The sequence below is a fragment of the Rattus rattus genome, chromosome 9 (genome assembly GCF_011064425.1).
Source record: "Rattus rattus isolate New Zealand chromosome 9, Rrattus_CSIRO_v1, whole genome shotgun sequence".
Lineage (NCBI taxonomy): Eukaryota > Metazoa > Chordata > Mammalia > Rodentia > Muridae > Rattus > Rattus rattus.
The window spans coordinates 3,686,394-3,700,260 of NC_046162.1; the positions used below are offsets into that span (position 1 = coordinate 3,686,394).

The window sequence follows — 13,867 nt, forward strand, 5'->3', positions numbered from 1 at the left end:
ATGGCCCTGGGAAGATGCTTTTCAGAAGGTGAGTCTGTATTTAGGGCTTCCTTGACATGAACTTGAGGAGGCAAGGAAGATACGGTGTCCTCCGCAATGTGGGTAACATCACCCTCCTTTGACCTCGTCTAGTCTTGAATATCTCCCAGACATGACATCTTTCCAAAGATAATCATGAAAAGAGAAATTGCGATGTTCAGGGCTGGGGTGGGGGGTAGGGGTGGGACGAGGGTGTCTGTGGTCAGTGTGTACGTGCCCTGAACAAGAAAGGGAAGGGCACCAAGTTTGTCAGCCTGTATTATGGAAGAGGCTTTACTTTCTGAAGTGACTGAGCTTTTTGGAGGGGAGCAGAACCTAACTGCGTAGGCCCAGGGTTGGTTAAAGTCCTCTAAACCTCTCCATAGCTTTTGAAAACTTTGTGGTAGGAGAGGGTCTGGGAGGCTGAGTTTGCTCATGGAATTCCAGAAGGTGAGCTTGGTGGGGCTGGGAGAGCATACGTCGGTAAGTAGAATCCTCTGTTTCTGGTTATGGAGCTTTAGAAGGTCTTTCTGCTGGGATTCCCCCCGCCCTTTCCCCCAGCTTGATCTTTCGTGGACACTGATGCTCTAGGCTTACTCTTGGCCAGGGCTCGGCCTCCCAGGAGTAAATTATAATCCACGACACCCACTCTGGTAAAAAGGTATGGCTACCATGGCCAGAGGCAGGGTGGCTTTGGTAGGGAGGTGGGAAGGGCATTTTATTACAGAGTTGGGCTGGGTGCAAGAGACTCACAGTATCAGGTGCTCACCCTGGATTACCCGGCTGGCTTAGTCAGCTTTGCCTGCAAGTGGCTGCTGGGGGAGGCCCCTGCTAGTGCAGGGAGCGCAAGGCACAGCAGGCACTTCCTCACGGTGGCAGAGGGAGTAGTGGAGCACCATTTCCTCCCACCCACCCACCCTGCAAGTGTACACTGTCAGTGTCTGCTTGCGTCCTGTCTTCTTCAAGTGCTGTGTGTGTGTGTGTGTGTGTGTGTGTGTGTGTGTGTGTGTGTGTGTGTGTGCAGAGCCGGCTGAGCCTGGGTGCAGACATCCCATCAGTCAAGGGGGCTGGGCTGGAAGGTGGCCAAGCGCTTTAGGATGGGAAGCCAGAGGGAGGCACAGAGTAATAGTGCCAGGAGGAGCTTCTCAACCCCCGTGCCCAACCACTTCCCTGTGCCACTCAGACACATCCCTCTTTTCTTCCCTGGCACATCCATCACATCCGGCTCCTGCCTCTTGGCTCCATCCTTTCGGGGCTGCAACCTTCCAGCTAGTAGCATCCGACTGCATCAACTCCTCAGCATCCGCACACCCTGTGCTGTAGCACAGGGATCCCCCTGCTGCTAGAGGAGGACCTCACAGTCTGCAGCACTCCAAAGGGAAGCTGGGTCCTGTGCCCACCTCCAGCCCCATTTCCTGGCACAACTTCCATATATCATAGGCCCCCTGATGCCTCTGGAGAGCAGGGTGTCTGCACTGCTGTCTTCACCTCCAGAGGGAAGACGCTGCTGGACAAGGCTCCCTTTCAGAGCGGCCTCCTTCCGTCCTCCACTTCTGTGGGCTTTTCAGGTGGTCAGGGGAATGGGGAGTTGCCCCACCCCTGTTAAGATAGAGGGCAGGGCGCGGGGCTGTAACTCAATTGGTAAGTGAACGTTCAGCATGTACAAGGCCCTGGGTTCAATACCCAGGGCTGGGGGGAACAGAGAGGAGACAGAGAGATGGGTTAGCGGTTGAGAGAGCTTGCTGTTCTTGAAGAGAATGAGGTTCAGTTTCCAGAACCACACAGTGGCTCATGCCTATCTGTAGGCATGCATGTATTACATAACACACACACATACACACACACACACACACACACACACACACACACACACACACGAGCAAAAAGCTCGTGCACTTAAAATAGGTAAACCTAAAAAAAAAATAAAGAAGAAAAGAAAAAATGTTGTAAGAAGGATCCAGGCCAATGGCACAGTTCTGCCATTTCAGCTGCCTGGGAGGCTGAGGCAGGGGAGCCGTAAGCTCAAGGGCAGCTTGGGCAACTTAGTGCGTCCCTGTCTTCATTAGGTTTCTTATTGCTGTGCTAAAACACTGTAAGCAAAGGTCACCCACGGAGGAAAGGGTTTGTTCTCTTTACACTTTTACATCAAAGTCCATCGTCAAAGGAAGTCAAGGCAGGGGCCAGTGTGGAGACCATGGAGGGGTGCTGCTACTCACGGCTTGCTCAGCCTGCTTTCTTTTACACCCCAGAACCACCAGCCCAGGGATGACTGGCTCTTCTGCACCCAATCACTAAGCGAGAAAATGTATTACAGACTTGCCTGTAGGTATTTTCTTAAGAAATGTTCTTCCCCAAGGACCCCAGCTTGTATCAAGTTGACATAAAATTAACCAGGATAGACCCTGACTCAAAATAAAAAGTGGGAAAGAGAGGACCAGGAATGTAGTCCAGGGATAGAATATGAAAGCACCTTATGCATGCGTGGACACGGATACAGACACACAGACACACAGACAGACACACATCAGGACTTGGCTACAACTCCTTGTAGAGTTCTTACCTCGCCACAGCTGTGCTGTTTGTTTTTGTTGTTTTTGTTATGTCATCATTGGTTTTGTTTTGGAGAGGCTGAGGGGGCCGTGTTCTCAGATCTGCTGTGAAAAGCCTTTGCTGGTGGGAATCCCATAGGAGGACTACCTGCCAGCCAGGGAGCATTCATCCCAAGATGGTAGACGTTGGTCTCTTTAGGATCTATGTGGTTCTATGGCCTAGTGTGTCTGGGTTGTGGTCTGATGTTTTTGGTCCCAGCCCAGCTTCTTCAAGGACCAGTGAGTATTCCATTGTTCACGAATGTCCTAAGTACCTGGTCCAAGGTCTGTCTGTTAAGGTAGGGAGTCCTCCTGTCAGTGATACGTCCAAACCCGTGGTGGTCGAGCTCCAGGGAGAAAGAGGCTTATGCCGCCTTTGGCCTCATTGATTAGGTCAAGCCCCGGGACTCACACATTGCTCTCAGGAAGTTCATGGATGTTGTGGGAGTTTGTGGGACCCCCTTCCCCAAACAGAAGGGCCGAGAGTCACTTGCTGGTTTAGTCTCCGGTTTCTCTGGGTCTCTTCTCATCATCAGAAGGGTAATGACCCCACCCTCTCCAACAGCGCAGATGGAGGTACCTGGGCAGAGGAAACGTTCTCCACCCACACAATGGCTTTATTTGCATCAGATTGCATCAGACCATTTCTAACTCTGGTGCACTTGCCTCTGTCCCTGGCTAGAGAAGGGGTACATTGGGCCAGAAGTCACTCCACTCCCTGCTCTCAAGTCATCTGCTCACAGGTCAGCCTGAGACTGCCGTGGACGGATTCCCTTCAGTGGTGGCAAGGTTATCCCTGAGGTCTGCGTCAGTTCTCGGCTGGACGTGGTGGCAGTGCCAATCCTCTCTCCAGGTCCTGGCACTCTGGGATCCTGCTCTCATATGTTCTAGGACCGGGCTGAGACTCTCATCCCCACTGTGCCAATAATTATCCCAGGAGGAGACAGACGCTGCTCAGAGAGCTTAGCTTTGATGCCCTTGGAGACCCAGGGGGCAGCCTCTATCCCAGAGGAGGGCAAAGCTTTAACAGCTTTGTCTAGAGGTGCAGATGGGCAGGCTGCTGAGCTGTGGGTTGAAGTTCACACAAGTCTGTCTTGAGGTTGTGAAGACGGGGTTTCGGGTAGGTGGGTCAGAGTGCTGTCTGCGGAGGCTGTGCTGGCTTCTGGAAGGCCAGTACTGTGGTCTCTGTGCTTGTGTTTCCTTCTCCCTTATCACTAATCAGACTTGTATAACCAGGGTGGCCCTGTTTCCTGCTCAGAGGCTATCAGTGAGCCATCTATAGATGCAAATGACTCTTCTGACAGGGCCTCAGTAGAATCATGCAACCAGGCACTTCCTAAGACTTAGCTTCTGGTCTCCATCCACTTGTGGTTCCCCAAGGTTCCCAGGGTTCAGGGGCTCTCTCTGTCCAGGAGGCTCCCTTTGGTGAGACAGCTCAGAACAGTGGATGACAGGCAACTTGCTGTCTAGACATCTGCTGCCTGCGTTCCGAGGGCAGAACTCTGGGATGAGCCTATTTCAGGAGTAATGAGGGAAGAGAATGCGTACGGGCTTACCCTGTGACTCAAGAGAAGAGCCCTGGCCCTCTTTGTGACTCTACTCTGCCTAGTGAATGAACAGCCTTTCACAGGAGAGTTGTCAGAACCAAGGCAGAGCCAGTGTGGTGGCTCGTGCCTTTAACGTCAGCATCCGTGCACTCAAGAAGCAGAGAGTGGAGTGGAGGATCTCTGAGTTTGAGTCCAGCCTGGTCTACACAGTGATTCCAGGACAGCCAGAGATACATAGACTCTGTCTCAACCCTCCTCAATGTCCCCCCACCAAAAAAAAAAAAGACAAAAAAAGAACCAAGTCAAAAAGTGCAGGTATGGCAGAACCCAGGGTAACATAGGGAGAGGTCCCCAGTCTCAGAGGATGGCACGAGACTGTGGACACGCTGCTATCGGAGCCTAGGATCCTGAAGATCTGAGTTGGAGGGGACTGCCTGCATGCGGAAGGTCCCAGCCTTTGGTTGGTTGGGCCAAGGGGCTTTTCTACACTTCAGCTAAGCAGGGAAGCTGGAGAAATGTGTCCAGTCCTGTCCCCAGGACACAACTAAAGGTACCTGCTGGGTAGAATCCTGTGGAAAGCATACCTCACACAGAGTGCCTAGCACAGAGGATGCCTCCCACAGGGTGCCTAACTCAGGCCCTAGAGTTTTGTCTTTTGCAGGTTGTACCTCGGAGGGAGCAGCAGTGAAACAGGTCTCCTGGTTCCTGATCTACAGTTGTGTCTGCTCCTGTGTCTGCTGGGGAGTCTCCGTCCCAGCGCAGGAAGGAGGTAAGGGCTGGGTGCCACATCTCCCTGAGGTGGCTGCATAGAGAATTAGGGGAGTTGGGGACAAGTTAGCACCTGTAAAACATGGGCCCAAACTCTGTTGGCACGTGTCTTCTAGTATCCCGGGGTTTCCTACCCAACAAAGCTCTTAGGTCTGACTGGCCTACACATCATGTTCAAAACCTGGCCGCCCCCAAGCCTCTCATCCTGCCCCTGACCTTCCCTGGGGACTTCCTTTGGAGTCTGTCTGGTCAGATCCTCCCCACCCACCTCAGCTCTGTCTTAAGGCCCTACTATGTGCTCCCACCATCTCCATTCCCAGGGCGGAAGGCTGGGACATTCACTTGCTTCAGCAACAGTGTTTTCAGGATTGACTGTCACTGGTCAGCTCCAGAGCCTGGCTCCAGGGCCTGGCTCCTCTTTACCAGGTGAGGATGGAGGGCCAGGCCTACTTGGGGAGGACCCAGGGTCCCTCTGGCAGCACCGTCTGAGCTACTAACACACGGTCTTCCTTCCCAGTAACCAGGTGACTGACACCAAGCACAAGTGCACCTTCTGGGACAGTAAGTGTACCTTGGTGCTGCCCAAGGAGGAGGCGTTCTTGCCCTCCGACAACTTCACCATCACACTCCACCGCTGTGTCATGGGACGGGAGCAGGTCAGCCTGGTGGACTCGCAGTATCTGCCGAGGAGACACAGTGAGTGGGGCAGCCCTGACCGCTGTGAGGTCATGACCTTGAGCTTTTGACTCTTCCTGAGAATCCTAACCCAGCAAGATGCAGGACCGGAAGCAGATTGGACCCTGGGAAGGGAGGGAGGGCGTGATGAACGCCAGGGTCTATGCAGAGAATGGAAAGACATAACCCGCTGGGGGTAGAGACCACAGTCTGAACTGCTGGAAATGTGTGTCAGTCACAGTGGGAATTACTCCAGGAAGATCTTCCAGTAGCCATTTGTGAAGGAAACCGAAGGCAAGATTCAGAAATTTGCCTTGCTGCAGAGGCTTACGGAAGTTATTGCCCGACTTTCCTGAATTAGTCTTCAAATGAGGCCCTGGTCTGAAGGAGCCTCACCCACGTCCTCTTGGGAACGCTCTTGGTCTTCAGTTCTGGCTATGCTGAGGGAACACAATGACAGCCGCAGCCTCACAGGGGCCCCTCTTTGTTTCAGTCAAGCTGGATCCGCCCTCTGATCTGCAGAGCAATGTCAGCTCTGAGCGTTGCGTCCTGACCTGGGGTATCAGTTTTGGTCTGGAGCCCTTGATCACATCCCTCAGCTATGAGCTGGCCTTCAAGAGGCAGGAAGAGGCCTGGGAGGTAACATGGTGGGAGCTCCCAGGGGTCTCTCTCCCGGGATTGGCTAGAGTCTCCCGGGATTGGTCAGAACAGAGGCGGGTCAGAGCTGGACATGTGTGTGTGTGTGTGTGTGTCTACAGACAAACCTAAGCTTGTGTGTACGTATGTCCATGAAGGTAGCATGTGGGTGTACCTATTTGTACATGCGTGTTTGTATGTGAACCTGTAGATGGGTGGATGTGCTAGGCGGAGGGTGTAAATGTGACAGGTGTGTACGTGCACCCATACATGTGTGGGAGTGGGTGTGTTGGTGCATGTGCACCCATTCTTTAGGACCCTGCACTCAGTCAAATGCTTACAACCCTGCAGCAGGCCCGGCTCAAGGACCGTATCGTTGGAGTGACCAGGCTTGTACTTGAAGCCATCGAACTGAATCCTGATTCCATCTACGAGGCCAGACTGCGTGTCCAGATGGCGTTAGAGAGTGATGATGACAAGACGGAGGGGGAATATTATAAGAGCCATTGGAGCGAGTGGAGCCAGTCCGTGTCCTTTCCGTCTCCCCGCAGGAAGACTCAGGGTGGGTGCTAGGCAGTGGTTGCTTTGTTGCGGCCCGGACCGAGTGGAGTCTGTCCCTTGGTTTCTCCTGCCCTGCCCCCATTTCATCAACCTGCAGCCCTTCCCTCATTTCTGAGACGTGTGGAGTCCAGAGATAACGGCCACCCTTAGGAGCAAGTGTGTCCAGGGCTTCACAATGGCTGGAGCTTCTGGCTGAGGCTGGACAAACCCTGGGTTTCCCTTGTGAGAGTTGGGCTGTACAGTGATGACCGCCGGCCGTGTGGCAGACGGGAAGGGGGAGGTACAGAGGAGAGCACGCAGGGACATCACATGTGACACAAATGCCAAGGCCCATCCTAAACCCTTTCTGCTCTGGCTCAGAGAAGTAGTGGTGACTTCTTTGCCACGTGGACTTGGGAGAACATCTTGGTTCTGAGGCTACTCACGGTCATGGACTCTTCTGCCTACAGGGCTCCTGGTCCCACGCTGGCAGGGGTCAGCCAGCATCCTCGTTGCTGTGCCCATCTTTCTTCTGCTGACCGGCCTTATCCACCTTCTCTTCAGGCTGTCTCCCAAGTAGGTAGCCAATGAGTGTGTGTGTGAGTGTGTGTGTGTGTGTGTGTGTGTGTGTGTGTGTGTATGCGCTTACACGTGTGCGTGAAACTGGGGAACTGCAGCGGCCTGTTCATGGTGCAGACGTGACCTCTGGAACCATTGGTTTCATCTGAGAGCTAAGGACACAGCTAGTTGTTACCAGACCCTGATCCTACTCCTGGGGATGGGTCTATGAAAGGGTGCAGGCCTCGGTGTAACTGGATCCATAGGGCATTAGTCAGAGAGGCCACTGTCCTGGGGTCTGTCCAGAGGCTGGCTTTACTTGCTTGCTTACTTACTTGTTTGTTTGTTTTTGATGGGTGTTACTATATGCCCCTTTTTGGTCTTCAATAAATGGGCTTATGTGATCTTCATGCCCCAGCCTTCTGGGTAGCTAGAGTAACAAGCATGTGTTGCTGTGTCCAGTAGCCCTTCGAGGACAGGTTTGAATACAGTAGGCACATCTGGTAGGTAGAAGAGAGCTCTTGGCAGTGACCTAGGTTTTTCTGGAATGTGGCACTGGGAAAGGCTTCTCTCTGGGTCCCTTTGGTTCAGACTTTTCTATTCTTGGCTGCAGGGTGAAGAGAATCTTTTACCAGGATGTTCCCTCTCCCGAGGCATTCTTCCATCCTCTCTACACTGTGTACCATGGGGACTTCCAGGTGTGTGTGGGGCAACTTCAGGGAGGCGGGGTTGAGTGTGGTATTACCGGGGCCGGTATGGCTTAGAAGTCTGCCTTGTGTGCAGAATCTAGTCTTAGACTGGGGCCATGAGCAAGCATGGGGACCTTGTTCGTGCTCCGAGCCTCTCACAAACATAGTAGGTTTACATTTGTGCCCTAGCTTCAGTGGGCGCATATTGTGTCATTTAGATGGGATGGTGTAATGGGATATAGCAATGGTGGACGGGGTGAGATACAGGGGCATTTTGTGGAGGCTTCCGGGCCCACTGAGAGGCAGTGGTCTTTGGGAGGCTCAGTTCTCCTGTTGCTTCCAAGGATCCAGGCTCTAGTTCTGTGCAGCTGCATTGGGGGTGGGTTGGGGTGGGGGATGCTGGCTGGCCCTTGGCAGCATTCTGTCATGGTTTTGGTTTGTCTTGGGCACCTGGTTCATGTTGCCATAAGCTTGTGACCCTGGGCTGAGGAGGGCACTGAGGGACCGGAAGAACTCGGGGCCTGCTGAAGGTTTACACATGGGAGGAAGGTAGACTGGGCACGGGCACTGCTTGGCTGCGGGAGTACAGGTTGGGGCCTCCTGGAGGAGGGGGTCTGGGCTGTGCAGGGGAGAAAGCCGCTCCCAGAGGGAGTCCCGAGTACGTTGCCTGAGACTTCCTCCTGCCCCCTGTTCTGATGCAGACCTGGATAGGGGTCCGCAGAGCCGGACCACAAGCAAGACAGGATGGTGCCAGCACTCCGTCGGGAGACTCAGAGTCCAGCATCTGGGAGGCCATCGCCACACTCACCTATAGCCCAGCATGCTCTGTGCAGTTTCCCAGCCTGAAGTGGGAGGCCACAGCCCCTGGCTTCCCAGGGCCCCCAGGCTCAGAGCTTGTGCTGCCGGCAGGGTGTCTGGAGTTGGAAGGACAGCCATCTGCCTACCTGCCCCAGGAGGACTGGGCCCCACTGGGCTCTGCCAGGCCGCCCCCTCTAGACTCAGACAGTGGCAGCAGTGACTACTGCATGCTGGACTGCCGTGAGGAGTATGACCTCTCAGTCTTCCCAGAACACACCCAGAGTCCCGAGTTCACACTGGCTCAGCCTGTGGCCCTTGCTGTGTCTAGCAGGGCCTGATAGCTACCGAGGGATGTGGGCATTCTCATCCCTCCTTATTCTCAGATGGCACCAGATGCAGAGACAGCGTACCTCGGCTAGATGCGCCATGTCTGTTTGGGGGAGGTGAACAAAAGGCCCTGGGGCTGGCCCTGGGGCGTGTGTAGAACCCCGGAGAAGAGGCAGCTGTGCACGGATCAGAGGCTACGTGGATGGAAGCAACAGACTGAGTCTCGCCCCGCTGCTCTGCCTCTCTGGTGGAGATGTCTCCGAGTTCAGCATCTTAACACCCGCCTTCTCTTCTTTCCTCTCTCTGGCTTTTTCCCAGGCCGGAAAAGAGGGTGTGACAGGCAGCCTGGTCTATCCTCATGCCCCTAAAGGGCTAGCCTGGGCCCAGGGACACTGATGAGAAGACATCGGTGAAAAGGTGTTCTTTCTCAGTGCCTTCCCCATTAAGACTGGAAGGGACGCTTTCGACTTTGCAGACTGTGGATGGCTGGGGGTGGAGGGAATGGCGGAGCTTTGAGCAGGTGGGGAATGTCCATCTCTGAGCTTTTGGGGTTCCAAGACCAGCTGGAAGGAGTCTCACCGAATGATTCACAGATGCCTTCCCAGTCTGTGGCATTTTCTTTCCTGGTGCTGTGATAAGACACCGTAATCAAAAATGACTTACAGAAGGAAGAGTCGGTTTTGGTTTAGGGTTCCAGAGGTGTGGAAGCATGGCAGCAGGAACCGGAAGCCGAGAGCTCACGTTTCAACCAAAAGCTGAAGCAGAGTGGACTGCGAGCGCTGTCCCCGCCCCCTCCAGCAAGGCTCCACCTCCTAAAGGTTCCGCAGCCTTGCTGAACAGAGAGCAAGTGTTCCAGTATCGAGCCTGTGGGGGGCGTTTCTCATTCAAACCACCTCACTGCCTGCCCCTAACCTTCCACTGTTCTTAGGAAAAAAGCTGACACCCAGGGCCATGAGACACGGTTGGGAGTGGCTATTTTTCAGCAGCTGTGGCCTGTGAAGGACACCGATACCCCTAACTGCCTCGTGGGGTAGCCGGGAGAGAGCAATGGTGGGCTAGAATGTGGCTGTTATTTTCCTTGGCTGGCCGTAACAGAAGACCAGAAACCGGGTAGCCAACACCGTGGATTTGTTTTCTCTCTGCTCTGCGGTACGCGGGTCTGGAATGGAGACACCAGGAAGGCTGTGCTCCTGGAAGGAAGCGTTTGTTTCAAGCCCTGCTTCACATTTACTTTCCTCTGAGCATCCTCTTCCGGACTGAGACCGGATGCCACCCAATGGCGGGGACAGGGCGTTTGTGCAGATTTGCAGCTGTAAAGCACTGGCCCAACAGAAGTCCTCTTGCTACTCGGAGGGTTTTTAAAGGACAAGCGTGGAAACTGTGTTAAGTGTGAGGATGATTTCTGATCCCGTAACACTGTGCAAGAGAGGGCACTACTACATGGAGGTCATGGAAGAGGGGGGAGGACCGCAGCATTGCGGGCTCAGAGCTGGTGTCCTGGGACTGCTTGCAATGGTGACAGTGATCAGAATATTTAGAATAAGTCAGCATTTCTCAGGTAGAAGAAATTTCTAGTTTGTCAGTAAGCCCTCAACTATTTTAAAATTTATCTTTCATTTAAATAATTATCCTTTTCGTGAAGATAGGCACAGTATATAAACCTGCATAAATACTACCCTGGCTTCTACTATTCTCTTCCTGATTCCGAGGCTTCCTGTTATGCTGTATAAATCAGCCGATGTAAACCAGCACCAAGGTTTGTGTGTTTTGTAGGTCATGGAATCATCTGCGAAAACAAGGAAAGAGTAAAATTTTACAAAAGACAATTTAAGATTTGGGAAACCGGGGCTTTTTAGTATACTCCTGTAACACCATTCCCATGACCATCAGGGCCCTTACAAAAAGAAGTAAGATGTAATTGGTGAGAATAATTGTCAGCAAATATTTCAAAACATTGTAATTAACCCTGGGCAGTGGTTACTAGACAGTCCTTGTGTCTTTTGTCTGGGTGTTAATATCAGTTACTTAGAAGCTTGAAGAGGATGGAAAAGCTCAGTGTGTGTAGCAATTCATTCAAAAGACAAGAGCAACAGCCCAGGAGAAAGATTCATTTTGCCAGGGGAGTGGTGGCGCATGCCTTTAGTCCCAGCACTGGGGAATCAGAGGCAGGTGGATCTCTGAGTTCGAGACCAGCCTGGTCTATAGAGTGAGTTCCAGGGCTACCCAGAGGAACCCTGTCTCAAAACAAGCAAACAAACTGGAGTTTTATTTTTATTTAATGAAAATGTACATAGTCCGAATAAAGCATTTTGGGATCTGCCGTCTGGTCTTTGTCACACACAGATGACAAATTCTCAGGAATGAGTACGGTTATAAAGATCTGTGTGAGAGTGACATTTTCTTCCAGCATCTAACCTCAGATGTATATCACAATCAGATCATGTTGGAGGAGAGTTTTCTGCATAATTCAGTCTGCGATGATTTATTTCCACATCAACTCATGGCATCTAGAAAAATTTAAGCCATCAAGGCCTTTCTGGGATGGGAGGTACGGCTCGAAGCTAGAGTGCTTTTACGCAGCATGAGAGGCCCTAGTTAGCGCCATAAGAGAACTGTCCCTTATTCTCTGTATCTGTGCTTTTCATCTCTGTGGCAATTATCTTAGGGTCTGAAATGTGAATAAAGGCCTTCCATATCCCTTTTATCTTCAAATAATCATATTCTCTTATAAATAGATAAGTATATCGGGATGCCCTTTCATGTGTGTATTTTAATAAAGATTTTTTTCCATTAAGAAGTGTTTTGTGGATAGGTGTTTTGCCTCCCCCTATGTATGTCCACCATGTGTGTGTGTGCAGTGCTAGAAGAGGGTGTTACATCTCCTAGGACTGGAATTACAGATGGCCGTTAGATGCCATGTGGGTGCTGGGAATCGAACCCTGATCCCCTGGAAGAACAGCCAGTGCTCTTAACTGATGAATCCCCTCTCCAGCCTCACCTGGGCCTTTCACGGTCAGTATATTTATAAGAATTCTCTCCAGAGTGAACCCCCAACATCAAAAAGGTTTATATGTTCATTAAAGGTGCTATCATGCTCCTCACATTTGAAGGGGGCTTCTCCAGCATGAACTCTGCCACGTTCTGTAAAACTTGAACACTGGTTAAGGGTTTGCAACATTCATAACATTTGCAGGGTTTCCTCCACTGTGAGCTTTGATGTTTACTAAGGACTGAACACTCGCTGAAGGATTTTCACATTCTTTTGTTTGTTTGTTTGTTTTTGAGACAAAGTTTCTCTGTGTAGTCAGGGCTGTCCTGGAAGTCCCTCTGTAGACCAGGCTGGCCTTGCACTCAGAGATCCACCTGCCCCTGTCTCTCCAGGGCTGAGATTACAGGTGTTCACCACCGCTGCCCGGCTGGATTTTCACAGTCGTCACACCTGTAGGATCTCACTTCTGTGTGATATGTATGTGTAATTATAGACCTTTTATGTACTAATGCATATTATATATAATTACATATCATGCTTAATAAAGCATGGACATTATTAAAAACCCTTCCATTCTTCTCCATGCCGACATCCAGTTAGACCAGCACCGTTTGTTAAAGGCGCTTTCTCTTTTCCGTGGTATGGTTTTTGGCTTCTTTGTCAAAAATCAAGTGTCTAAGGGTGTGTGTGCCTGTTTATTTCTGGGTTTTTGATTCGATTCCATTGATCCGCCTGTGTGTTTCTATACCAATACCATGCATTTTTTTTTAAAGATTTTATTTATTTATTTTATGTATGCATACACTGTTGCTGTTTTCAGACACACCAGAAGAGGGCATCAGGTCCCATTACAGACGGTTGTGAGCCACCATGTGGTTGCTGGGAATTGAACTCAGGACCTCTGGAAGAGCAGTCAGTGCTCTTAACCGCTGAGCCATCTCTCCAGCCCGCAGGTTTTATTACTATTGCTCCATAGTGCAGCTTGGGGTCAGGAGTAGAGAAACTCCAGCGAGTCTTTTACTGTCCAGGATCGTCTTGGCTATCTTGAGTTTTTTGCTTCTCCGTACAAAATTGAGAATTGTTCTTTCGAGGTCAGTAAAGATTCATGCTGGAATTTTGCTGGGGATCGCATTGAATCGGTCGATTGCTTTTGATGACATTTCACTGTGTTAATCCTGCCGATCCACGAGCACGGGCGATCGTTCCATTTTCTGATGCCTTCCTCTATTTCTTTCTTCATAGACTTGAAGTTCTTATCATACAGACTTTTCACTCGCTTGGTTAGAGTCACACCATGGTATTTTAGTTTATATGTGGCTATTGTGAAGGACGTTGTCTCCCTAACATCTTTCTTGGCCTGTTTGTCCTTTATGTAGAGGAGGGCTACTGATTTCTTTGAATTAATTTTGTATCCAGCCACTTTGCTGAAGTTGTTTATCAGCCATAGAAGTTCTCTGGAAGAATTTTTGGGGTCTTTATGTATACGATCATATCATCTGCAAAAAAGTGACACTTTGACTTTTTCCTTTCCAATTTGTATCCCCTTGATCTCCTTTAGTTGTCTTATTGCTCTGGCTAGAACTTCAAGTGCTATATTAAGAGACAGGAGAGAATGGTCAGCTTTGTCTTGTCCCCGATTTTAGCAGAAATGCTTTAAGTTGCTCTCCATTTAATTTAACATTGGCTATTGGCTTGCTGTCTGCTGCCATTTTTTGTGCTGTGTATAGGCTAGCT

The 13,867-nt window shown here is 51.1% G+C and overlaps 1 protein-coding gene across 2 annotated transcripts; it reads left to right on the forward strand.

Moving 5' to 3' along the window:
• Il9r (interleukin 9 receptor) lies at positions 1-9,278 on the forward strand. Of its 2 annotated transcripts, none has more exons than XM_032914400.1 (9): positions 1-28; positions 4,815-4,928; positions 5,242-5,347; positions 5,439-5,617; positions 6,090-6,235; positions 6,584-6,794; positions 7,243-7,348; positions 7,944-8,028; positions 8,721-9,278. In XM_032914400.1, exons 1-9 carry the CDS (start codon positions 1-3, stop codon positions 9,153-9,155), a joined length of 1,410 nt encoding a protein of 469 aa, XP_032770291.1. In that variant the 3' UTR covers positions 9,156-9,278. The 2 variants fall into 2 exon arrangements, with proteins under 2 accessions (XP_032770291.1, XP_032770292.1); XM_032914401.1 differs by having other exon boundaries at positions 6,587-6,794.
• Positions 9,279-13,867: the final 4,589 nt, after the last annotated feature.